Raw genomic sequence first — 12,190 nt, forward strand, 5'->3', positions numbered from 1 at the left:
TTCTGGCACCCTGTGTTTCCAGTATTGATTTTTTCCTTATTTCCTTGACTAGCTTGTTTTATTTTCTAACTTCTTTCATAGATAGCGTTCTTTTATACGCCATTTTCTAACTTCTTTCTTGATATGTTGAGCGAGATTTTTCGTTTAGCTATTCTGGTTTCTCATTGGTGGGTTTTGTTTCCTGATTTGTTATTGGTCAATTTTTGATTTGAAATTTTTCTGTTACGTGCCATTTGTTTTCCGGCACCCTGTGTTTCCGGTATTGATTTTTTCCTTTTCCTTATTTCCTTGACTAGCTTGTTTTATTTTCTAACTTCTTTGATAGATAGCGTTCTTTTATACGCCATTTTCTGTCTAACTTGTTTCTCGATATGTTGAGCGAGATTTTTCGTTTAGCTATTCTGGTTTCTCATTGGTGGGTTTTGTTTCCTGATTTGTTATTGATCAATTTTTGATTTGAAATTTTTCTGTTACGTGCCATTTGTTTTCCGGCACCCTGTGTTTCCGGTATTGATTTTTTCCTTTTCCTTATTTCCTTGACTAGCTTGTTTTATTTTCTAACTTCTTTGATAGATAGCGTTCTTTTATACGCCATTTTCTGTCTAACTTGTTTCTCGATATGTTGAGTGAGATTTTTCGTTTAGCTATTCTGGTTTCTCATTGGTGGGTTTTGTTTCCTGATTTGTTATTGGTCAATTTTTGATTTGAAATTTTTCTGTTACGTGCCATTTGTTTTCCGGCACCCTGTGTTTCCAGTATTGATTTTTTCCTTTTCCTTATTTCCTTGACTAGCTTGTTCTATTTTCTAACTTCTTTCATGGATAGCATTCTTTTATACGCCATTTTCTAACTTCTTTCTTGATATGTTGAGCGAGATTTTTCGTTTAGCTATTCTGGTTTCTCATTGGTGGGTTTTGTTTCCTGATTTGTTATTGGTCAATTTTTGATTTGAAATTTTTCTGTTACGTGCCATTTGTTTTCTGGCACCCTGTGTTTCCAGTATTGATTTTTTCCTTTTCCTTATTTCCTTGACTAGCTTATTTTATTTTCTAACTTCTTTCATAGATAGCGTTCTTTTATACGCCATTTTCTAACTTCTTTCTTGATATGTTGAGCGAGATTTTTCGTTTAGCTATTCTGGTTTCTCATTGGTGGGTTTTGTTTCCTGATTTGTTATTGGTCAATTTTTGATTTGAAATTTTTCTGTTACGTGCCATTTGTTTTCCGGCACCCTGTGTTTCCGGTATTGATTTTTTCCTTTTCCTTATTTCCTTGACTAGCTTGTTTTATTTTCTAACTTCTTTCATAGATAGCATTCTTTTATACGCCATTTTCTAACTTCTTTCTTGATATGTTGAGCGAGATTTTTCGTTTAGCTATTCTGGTTTCTCATTGGTGGGTTTTGTTTCCTGATTTGTTATTGGTCAATTTTTTATTTTTTGAAATTTTTCTGTTACGTGCCATTTGTTTTCTGGCACCCTGTGTTTCCAGTATTGATTTTTTTCCTTTTCCTTATTTCCTTGACTAGCTTATTTTATTTTCTAACTTCTTTGATAGATAGCGTTCTTTTATACGCCATTTTCTAACTTCTTTCTTGATATGTTGAGCGAGATTTTTCGTTTAGCTATTCTGGTTTCTCATTGGTGGGTTTTGTTTCCTGATTTGTTATTGGTCAATTTTTGATTTGAAATTTTTCTGTTACGTGCCATTTGTTTTCCGGCACCCTGTGTTCCCAGTATTGATTTTTTCCTTTTCCTTATTTCCTTGACTAGCTTGTTTTATTTTCTAACTTCTTTCATAGATAGCATTCTTTTATACGCCATTTTCTAACTTCTTTCTTGATATGTTGAGTGAGATTTTTCGTTTAGCTATTCTGGTTTCTCATTGGTGGGTTTTGTTTCCTGATTTGTTATTGGTCAATTTTTGATTTGAAATTTTTCTGTTACGTGCCATTTGTTTTCCGGCACCCTGTGTTTCCGGTATTGATTTTTTCCTTTTCCTTATTTCTTTGACTAGCTTGTTTTATTTTCTAACTTCTTTGATAGATAGCGTTCTTTTATACGCCATTTTCTGTCTAACTTGTTTCTCGATATGTTGAGTGAGATTTTTCGTTTAGCTATTCTGGTTTCTCATTGGTGGGTTTTGTTTCCTGATTTGTTATTGGTCAATTTTTGATTTGAAATTTTTCTGTTACGTGCCATTTGTTTTCCGGCACCCTGTGTTTCCGGTATTGATTTTTTCCTTTTCCTTATTTCCTTGACTAGCTTGTTTTATTTTCTAACTTCTTTGATAGATAGCGTTCTTTTATACGCCATTTTCTGTCTAACTTGTTTCTCGATATGTTGAGTGAGATTTTTCGTTTAGCTATTCTGGTTTCTCATTGGTGGGTTTTGTTTCCTGATTTGTTATTGGTCAATTTTTGATTTGAAATTTTTCTGTTACGTGCCATTTGTTTTCCGGCACCCTGTGTTCCCAGTATTGATTTTTTCCTTTTCCTTATTTCCTTGACTAGCTTGTTTTATTTTCTAACTTCTTTCATAGATAGCATTCTTTTATACGCCATTTTCTAACTTCTCTCTTGATATGTTGAGTGAGATTTTTCGTTTAGCTATTCTGGTTTCTCATTGGTGGGTTTTGTTTCCTGATTTGTTATTGGTCAATTTTTGATTTGAAATTTTTCTGTTACGTGCCATTTGTTTTCCGGCACCCTGTGTTTCCGGTATTGATTTTTTCCTTTTCCTTATTTCTTTGACTAGCTTGTTTTATTTTCTAACTTCTTTGATAGATAGCGTTCTTTTATACGCCATTTTCTGTCTAACTTGTTTCTCGATATGTTGAGTGAGATTTTTCGTTTAGCTATTCTGGTTTCTCATTGGTGGGTTTTGTTTCCTGATTTGTTATTGGTCAATTTTTGATTTGAAATTTTTCTGTTACGTGCCATTTGTTTTCCGGCACCCTGTGTTTCCGGTATTGATTTTTTCCTTTTCCTTATTTCCTTGACTAGCTTGTTTTATTTTCTAACTTCTTTGATAGATAGCGTTCTTTTATACGCCATTTTCTGTCTAACTTGTTTCTCGATATGTTGAGTGAGATTTTTCGTTTAGCTATTCTGGTTTCTCATTGGTGGGTTTTGTTTCCTGATTTGTTATTGGTCAATTTTTGATTTGAAATTTTTCTGTTACGTGCCATTTGTTTTCTGGCACCCTGTGTTTCCGGTATTGATTTTTTCCTTTTCCTTATTTCCTTGACTAGCTTGTTTTATTTTCTAACTTCTTTGATAGAGAGCATTCTTTTATACGCCATTTTCTGTCTAACTTGTTTCTCGATATGTTGAGCGAGATTTTTCGTTTAGCTATTCTGGTTTCTCATTGATGGGTTTTGTTTCCTGATTTGTTATTGGTCAATTTTTGATTTGAAATTTTTCTGTTACATGCCATTTGTTTTCTATCACCCTGTGTTTCCAGTATTGATTTTTTTCCTTATTTCCTTGACTAGCTTGTTTTATTTTCTAACTTCTTTCATAGATAGCATTCTTTTATACGCCATTTTCTGTCTAACTTCTTTCTCGATATGTTGAGCGAGATTTTTCGTTTAGCTATTCTGGTTTCTCATTGGTGGGTTTTGTTTCCTGATTTGTTATTGGTCAATTTTTGATTTGAAATTTTTCTGTTACGTGCCATTTGTTTTCCGGCACCCTGTGTTTCCAGTATTGATTTTTTCCTTTTCCTTATTTCCTTGACTAGCTTGTTTTATTTTCTAACTTCTTTCATAGATAGCTTTGTTTTATACGCCATTTTCTGTCTCACTTCTTTCTCGATATGTTGAGCGAGATTTTTTGTTTAGCTATTCTGGTTTCTCGTTGGTGGGTTTTGTTTCCTGATTTGTTATTGGTCAATTTTTGATTTGAAATTTTTCTGTTACGTGCCATTTGTTTTCTGGCACCCTGTGTTTCCGGTATTGATTTTTTTCCTTTTCCTTATTTCCTTGACTAGCTTGTTTTATTTTCTAACTTCTTTGATAGAGAGCGTTCTTTTATACGCCATTTTCTGTCTAACTTCTTTCTCGATATGTTGAGCGAGATTTTTCGTTTAGCTATTCTGGTTTCTCATTGGTGGGTTTTGTTTCCTGATTTGTTATTGGTCAATTTTTGATTTGAAATTTTTCTGTTACGTGCCATTTCTTTTCCGGCACCCTGTGTTTCCGGTATTGATTTTTTCCTTTTCCTTATTTCCTTGACTAGCTTGTTTTATTTTCTAACTTCTTTCATAGATAGCATTCTTTTATACGCCATTTTCTAACTTCTTTCTTGATATGTTGAGCGAGATTTTTCGTTTAGCTATTCTGGTTTCTCATTGGTGGGTTTTGTTTCCTGATTTGTTATTGGTCAATTTTTTATTTTTTGAAATTTTTCTGTTACGTGCCATTTGTTTTCTGGCACCCTGTGTTTCCAGTATTGATTTTTTTCCTTTTCCTTATTTCCTTGACTAGCTTATTTTATTTTCTAACTTCTTTGATAGATAGCGTTCTTTTATACGCCATTTTCTAACTTCTTTCTTGATATGTTGAGCGAGATTTTTCGTTTAGCTATTCTGGTTTCTCATTGGTGGGTTTTGTTTCCTGATTTGTTATTGGTCAATTTTTGATTTGAAATTTTTCTGTTACGTGCCATTTGTTTTCCGGCACCCTGTGTTCCCAGTATTGATTTTTTCCTTTTCCTTATTTCCTTGACTAGCTTGTTTTATTTTCTAACTTCTTTCATAGATAGCATTCTTTTATACGCCATTTTCTAACTTCTTTCTTGATATGTTGAGTGAGATTTTTCGTTTAGCTATTCTGGTTTCTCATTGGTGGGTTTTGTTTCCTGATTTGTTATTGGTCAATTTTTGATTTGAAATTTTTCTGTTACGTGCCATTTGTTTTCCGGCACCCTGTGTTTCCGGTATTGATTTTTTCCTTTTCCTTATTTCTTTGACTAGCTTGTTTTATTTTCTAACTTCTTTGATAGATAGCGTTCTTTTATACGCCATTTTCTGTCTAACTTGTTTCTCGATATGTTGAGTGAGATTTTTCGTTTAGCTATTCTGGTTTCTCATTGGTGGGTTTTGTTTCCTGATTTGTTATTGGTCAATTTTTGATTTGAAATTTTTCTGTTACGTGCCATTTGTTTTCCGGCACCCTGTGTTTCCGGTATTGATTTTTTCCTTTTCCTTATTTCCTTGACTAGCTTGTTTTATTTTCTAACTTCTTTGATAGATAGCGTTCTTTTATACGCCATTTTCTGTCTAACTTGTTTCTCGATATGTTGAGTGAGATTTTTCGTTTAGCTATTCTGGTTTCTCATTGGTGGGTTTTGTTTCCTGATTTGTTATTGGTCAATTTTTGATTTGAAATTTTTCTGTTACGTGCCATTTGTTTTCCGGCACCCTGTGTTCCCAGTATTGATTTTTTCCTTTTCCTTATTTCCTTGACTAGCTTGTTTTATTTTCTAACTTCTTTCATAGATAGCATTCTTTTATACGCCATTTTCTAACTTCTTTCTTGATATGTTGAGTGAGATTTTTCGTTTAGCTATTCTGGTTTCTCATTGGTGGGTTTTGTTTCCTGATTTGTTATTGGTCAATTTTTGATTTGAAATTTTTCTGTTACGTGCCATTTGTTTTCCGGCACCCTGTGTTTCCGGTATTGATTTTTTCCTTTTCCTTATTTCTTTGACTAGCTTGTTTTATTTTCTAACTTCTTTGATAGATAGCGTTCTTTTATACGCCATTTTCTGTCTAACTTGTTTCTCGATATGTTGAGTGAGATTTTTCGTTTAGCTATTCTGGTTTCTCATTGGTGGGTTTTGTTTCCTGATTTGTTATTGGTCAATTTTTGATTTGAAATTTTTCTGTTACGTGCCATTTGTTTTCCGGCACCCTGTGTTTCCGGTATTGATTTTTTCCTTTTCCTTATTTCCTTGACTAGCTTGTTTTATTTTCTAACTTCTTTGATAGATAGCGTTCTTTTATACGCCATTTTCTGTCTAACTTGTTTCTCGATATGTTGAGTGAGATTTTTCGTTTAGCTATTCTGGTTTCTCATTGGTGGGTTTTGTTTCCTGATTTGTTATTGGTCAATTTTTGATTTGAAATTTTTCTGTTACGTGCCATTTGTTTTCTGGCACCCTGTGTTTCCGGTATTGATTTTTTCCTTTTCCTTATTTCCTTGACTAGCTTGTTTTATTTTCTAACTTCTTTGATAGAGAGCATTCTTTTATACGCCATTTTCTGTCTAACTTGTTTCTCGATATGTTGAGCGAGATTTTTCGTTTAGCTATTCTGGTTTCTCATTGATGGGTTTTGTTTCCTGATTTGTTATTGGTCAATTTTTGATTTGAAATTTTTCTGTTACATGCCATTTGTTTTCTATCACCCTGTGTTTCCAGTATTGATTTTTTTCCTTATTTCCTTGACTAGCTTGTTTTATTTTCTAACTTCTTTCATAGATAGCATTCTTTTATACGCCATTTTCTGTCTAACTTCTTTCTCGATATGTTGAGCGAGATTTTTCGTTTAGCTATTCTGGTTTCTCATTGGTGGGTTTTGTTTCCTGATTTGTTATTGGTCAATTTTTGATTTGAAATTTTTCTGTTACGTGCCATTTGTTTTCCGGCACCCTGTGTTTCCAGTATTGATTTTTTCCTTTTCCTTATTTCCTTGACTAGCTTGTTTTATTTTCTAACTTCTTTCATAGATAGCTTTGTTTTATACGCCATTTTCTGTCTCACTTCTTTCTCGATATGTTGAGCGAGATTTTTTGTTTAGCTATTCTGGTTTCTCGTTGGTGGGTTTTGTTTCCTGATTTGTTATTGGTCAATTTTTGATTTGAAATTTTTCTGTTACGTGCCATTTGTTTTCTGGCACCCTGTGTTTCCGGTATTGATTTTTTCCTTTTCCTTATTTCCTTGACTAGCTTGTTTTATTTTCTAACTTCTTTGATAGAGAGCGTTCTTTTATACGCCATTTTCTGTCTAACTTCTTTCTCGATATGTTGAGCGAGATTTTTCGTTTAGCTATTCTGGTTTCTCATTGGTGGGTTTTGTTTCCTGATTTGTTATTGGTCAATTTTTGATTTGAAATTTTTCTGTTACGTGCCATTTGTTTTCCGGCACCCTGTGTTTCCGGTATTGATTTTTTCCTTTTCCTTATTTCCTTGACTAGCTTGTTTTATTTTCTAACTTCTTTGATAGATAGCGTTCTTTTATACGCCATTTTCTGTCTAACTTCTTTCTCGATATGTTGAGCGAGATTTTTCGTTTAGCTATTCTGGTTTCTCATTGGTGGGTTTTGTTTCCTGATTTGTTATTGGTCAATTTTTGATTTGAAATTTTTCTGTTACATGCCATTTGTTTTCCAGCACCCTATGTTTCCGGTATTGATTTTTTCCTTTTCCTTATTTCCTTGACTAGCTTGTTTTATTTTCTAACTTCTTTGATAGATAGCGTTCTTTTATACGCCATTTTCTGTCTAACTTGTTTCTCGATATGTTGAGTGAGATTTTTCATTTAGCTATTCTGGTTTCTCATTGGTGGGTTTTGTTTCCTGATTTGTTATTGGTCAATTTTTGATTTGAAATTTTTCTGTTACGTGCCATTTGTTTTCCGGCACCCTGTGTTTCCGGTATTGATTTTTTCCTTTTCCTTATTTCCTTGACTAGCTTGTTTTATTTTCTAACTTCTTTGATAGATAGCGTTCTTTTATACGCCATTTTCTGTCTAACTTGTTTCTCGATATGTTGAGCGAGATTTTTCGTTTAGCTATTCTGGTTTCTCATTGGTGGGTTTTGTTTCCTGATTTGTTATTGGTCAATTTTTGATTTGAAATTTTTCTGTTACGTTGGGGTTTCCAGCTAACTGGCACTAATTAATGAAAGAAAACATTATTTATAGGTCTGTTTTCTTGCAACCCAGCATAAATCTCTTCTGTTCTAATCAACAGTAACAACAATTCATGTTACCAGGCGACGATAAAAAACAAAAAATGTGAGAACAAATTAATGAGATGTATAAACAATTGAATACTCCTTCAAATATAGGGATGCCATTTTGAAATCCATGGCTAACGAGAAAGACAGGCTTCAGCACGAATCAGAGTCACGTGATTATCATGGTCCAGTCATGGCTATCTTGACAATCGCCTAATATAAATACATGTTCAAAGTTCAAAAAAACAAAGGAATTGCTATATCAAACTCATGTTAAACGTGCATTTATAGATAAACTTGTTCAATGTTGGCCATGTTATGACTAAGAATGTGGTTTTGAACTTCCTGGTATAAAACAGTGAAGAAATAACTTAATCAGTGGACTATGTTTAGAAATTTGCAGACTTTGACTCAGCTGCCATAAATGATGTTCTCTTGTTTTACAAATTGTCAAAGCTTGCTGATTTCTAAACACAGTCCACTGATTAAGTTATTTCATCTCAGTTTTTGTTCATAGATTTCTTATGGCAATGCTAAATTCCTATGTTCTGTGCCCAGAAGAACACCTGGTACAAATTATAATTGTATAATAATAATTTATTCACTTTTGTATTTTCATTAAGGTATGTGTACACCCACAAAACGCAAAAAATGATGAAAAATTAGAATTTTCAAAATATAACTATTTTAATAGAAAATTTTCTCCCCTTTAATTTGATATAAAAATTTTCGATTTATGCCTTATGATTTTTCAGATAAGTCCCATTTTCCAAAATTCTGCGTCATCAGCCACGGTCATTTACTTTTGGAGTGATCTTCGTAGCAGTCAATCCCCTCGTCCAGCATTGCTTGTAAAATAAACGTCTTTCTAGTCCCAAAATAGATGCATAGATATCAGGGCATGACCATTAGATTGAAAAGACGTTTTTACATAATAAAGTAATTTATAATATTTCACTGTTAGTCATAAAACTGTAAATTTGTGTGTCAGTGATGGTGTACGTCATTTTAATAAGATTCCAAAAGTAGAAATTACAGTTCTGAGGAGGATGGGCATAAACCCTGGACAAACACCATCGCAGGATTTGTTGCATCAATGGAAAATAAGGACAAAAATGGTAAAAAAAAACATTCAACACCTGAAGTTAAAACAAGGCGGAGGTATTTGAGAGGCAGAAAGAAGCTGAAACTGGACCGACATGAAGCTGCTTAAGGGGTGACATATGATGATGCAGTCTTCTAGGCTCTGAAAGTTTGTGGCTCATTTCCTGTAAATAGTAATTTTAGAATATTTAATTATTTTAAAACATGATATCTCAGCCAAATATGGTGATACCAAGAAGATATTGGTGTCATTTTCAAGCTTGAAATGTCCCTCAGTGCCTGACAATGAGTAGAATAACATTAATATAGTTAATAATTATGTATGGATTTTTTACATGATATATGCAACATAAAATATTAGTATAAGTTACATATATGGTAATATTTAATTAATGTAAATAAAAATAAAAAATAGCTCTATGTCAGGCACTAAAGAATAGTTTTAGCTATAAAACAGTGAAAAAACTGTGACCCTATCTTAAAAACTACATGAGCTATCATCTTTCAAGTTGCATGTCAAAATTATAAACAAAATAATTTTTAAAAACAATTTAGACATAATTTCAAGGGATCTGTTCACTTCATTCTCTTTCTGGTACCATTCTCAATTGTATAAAAATTTTACAGAGCAAAATTATGCAAAACAAAATTTTTTGTATGTAAAGGTGTGCAGATACCTTAAGACCTGGGGAACAGGAGTGATAGAAGAACATTGTTTTAGGTTTTAGTGTAGTTTGCAATGAGTTCGAAATCACAGCTGTCTGAGCAAGCATGTCGCTGTTGTTGCAGTGTGACATGTGCAAACAGGAGCCGATGCGGGGCACCCGCTGGCACTGCGTGGACTGTCCGCCGGACGTGTCGGTGGATTTCTGTACCGACTGCGTGGTGACGCAGATGGAGTCTGACAACCCCCACCCACTGTCACACCATCTTGCCGACATCAGGAGAACCGACCAGCCTGGCAGAGGCGTCTGGGACCAGGACTACGCCCCACACTCCTTCTCTGACAAGCCGGACAGCTACAACTACCTGGATCCCAACTTCATGCCCGAGTGAAGGAGGTCCGTGTGAGTGTTGGCTGAAATAAATGGCTTAATGTTTAAGTGGTGGTGGAGTTGACAAATCAGTCATTGGGTCTTGTTGTCGATTTAGTTTATACACTAGAGTCCTTCAATAATAACTGAATGTAAGAGTTAGACAATGAGCATATTCCTTCTGATTGGTTGGATCCAACCATGACCTGTATTAACATACAGTTAATAAATATAGGTATTCACATAAAAGGAAATTGGGTAAATGAAACAAATCCGTCATTACCTGTAATTTCTACACTCTATAGTTCCTTTATAATGAGGGATGAGATGTTGATCCTGTCAACAATTAAAATATGTAATCAGTGGCGGCTCGTGATAAAATATTGTTTGTGTTCACAATTTTGTGTTCCAAAATCGAAGAGAATTTGAAATGGTACGTTTTTAGCCTAATATGAAATGTCACGATTCCATTGTTTCACTGTCGAAAAAACCGTATATAAATTCAAAACAACATATAATAATAATAATAATAATAATAATAATAATAATAATAATAATAATACTTACTTACAAATGGCTTTCAAGGAACCCGAAGGTTCATTGCCACCTTCACATAAGCCCGCCATCGATCCCTATCCTGTGCAAGATTAATCCACTCTCTATCATCATATCCCACCTCCCTCAAATCCATTTTAATATTATCCTCCCATCTACGTCTCGGCCTCCCTAAAGGTCTTTTTCCCTCCGGTCTCCCAACTAACACTCTATATGCATTTCTGGATTCGCCCATACGTGCTACATGCCCTGCCCATCTCAAACGTCTGGATTTAATGTTCCTAATTATGTCAGGTGAAGAATACAATGCGTGCAGTTCTGTGTTGTGTAACTTTCTCCATTCTCCTGTAACTTCATCCCTCATCATCATCATCATCCTTCACGAATTAGGCCTCTGTAGACCTGTTTCGGCCCCATCTAGCAGTCTTCTTAACGGTCTTCCTGGTCGACGATGTCCTCTAGGTTTATATTGCATCATAATTTTTGGGATTCTTGAATTTTCCATTCTTCTTACATGATCTAGCCAATTGAATTTGTATCTGGTGATTTTTTCTTCTACTGACTCTACTTCTAATTGTTCTAAAATTTCTTCATTCCTTTTTCGGTCTAAAAGAGTATATCCTGCTGTTCTCCTGAAAAATTTAATTTAGAAACCCATATAGCTTTTATTGATTTTGTGAAAGCTTTTGATAAAGTCCGAAGAGACCTTTTATTCGACATATTACAAGAAAAAAATATTCCAAATTTGCTATTCCAAAATATAATAGAAATCTACACGGACAGCAAAATAAGTGTCAAAATAAATAACTGTATATCCGACAGAAAATTAGTTAATAATGGAGTTCGACAAGGTTGTCCACTATCACCAACTTTATTTAATATTTATATAAATGAAATTATTTTAAAATGGAACCAAATCTACACATCAGGAATCAAAATAACCAGTGCTCTAACATTAAATACCTTACTCTATGCCGATGATCAAGTCATAATTTCCAATTCAGAGTTTAATTTACAAAGAGGATTGCCATTTTGAGGCTATCGTGTAAGAAGTATGTCAAGGGGGAATACAGGACCCCGTCCCGTTCCTCGCTATCGCCATTATTTCCGGAATTAGAGGCTCAAATATTTTAGGTACCCGAAAAATAGGGCTGGAAAAAAGTGCGGCGGATTTGCCCGATATTAGCGGTGATTATTACTGAACATGCGGGGATGCTACAGTTAAAAGGACGACCCTCTGCGCCGCGTCGTTCTCCTTGTGTAGAGAAATTTCTGTTTTGGCAGGTCAAAATGACCATTTTTTGAAACTTTCCCGGCCTCTCCCGTCCAAACGCACGGGAATAGAGAGTTGTCCTTTACACTGAAGATAGAGTTCGAGGAGCTCTATTCAACGCACTCATCGGCTCTGTCCTCAGTGCACGTACTGCGGAGCTACGGCGGCTAGAATGTCTCGAAAATCAGTTTGTGTTCGCGATTGCCATTTTGAGGCTATCGTGTAAGAAGTAAGTCAAGGGGGAATACAGGACCCCGTCCCG

At 34.5% G+C, this 12,190-nt stretch overlaps 1 protein-coding gene across 2 annotated transcripts in view; it reads left to right on the forward strand.

Moving 5' to 3' along the window:
* Window positions 1-12,190, forward strand: part of Atac1 (Ada2a-containing complex component 1) — a 53,407-nt gene that overhangs the window by 18,240 nt on the left and 22,977 nt on the right. Inside the window, exon 8 of one of the 2 annotated variants that reach the window (XM_069844853.1) lies at window positions 9,856-10,127. In XM_069844853.1, coding sequence (XP_069700954.1) covers window positions 9,856-10,122 — 267 coding nt within the window. In that variant the 3' untranslated portion in view covers window positions 10,123-10,127. Of the gene's footprint in view, window positions 1-9,855; window positions 10,134-12,190 lie in introns of both variants that reach the window. The other variant, XM_069844852.1, reaches the window with a different exon arrangement.

The sequence above is a fragment of the Periplaneta americana genome, chromosome 14 (assembly GCF_040183065.1).
Source record: "Periplaneta americana isolate PAMFEO1 chromosome 14, P.americana_PAMFEO1_priV1, whole genome shotgun sequence".
In the NCBI taxonomy this organism is placed as follows: Eukaryota; Metazoa; Arthropoda; class Insecta; order Blattodea; family Blattidae; genus Periplaneta; species Periplaneta americana.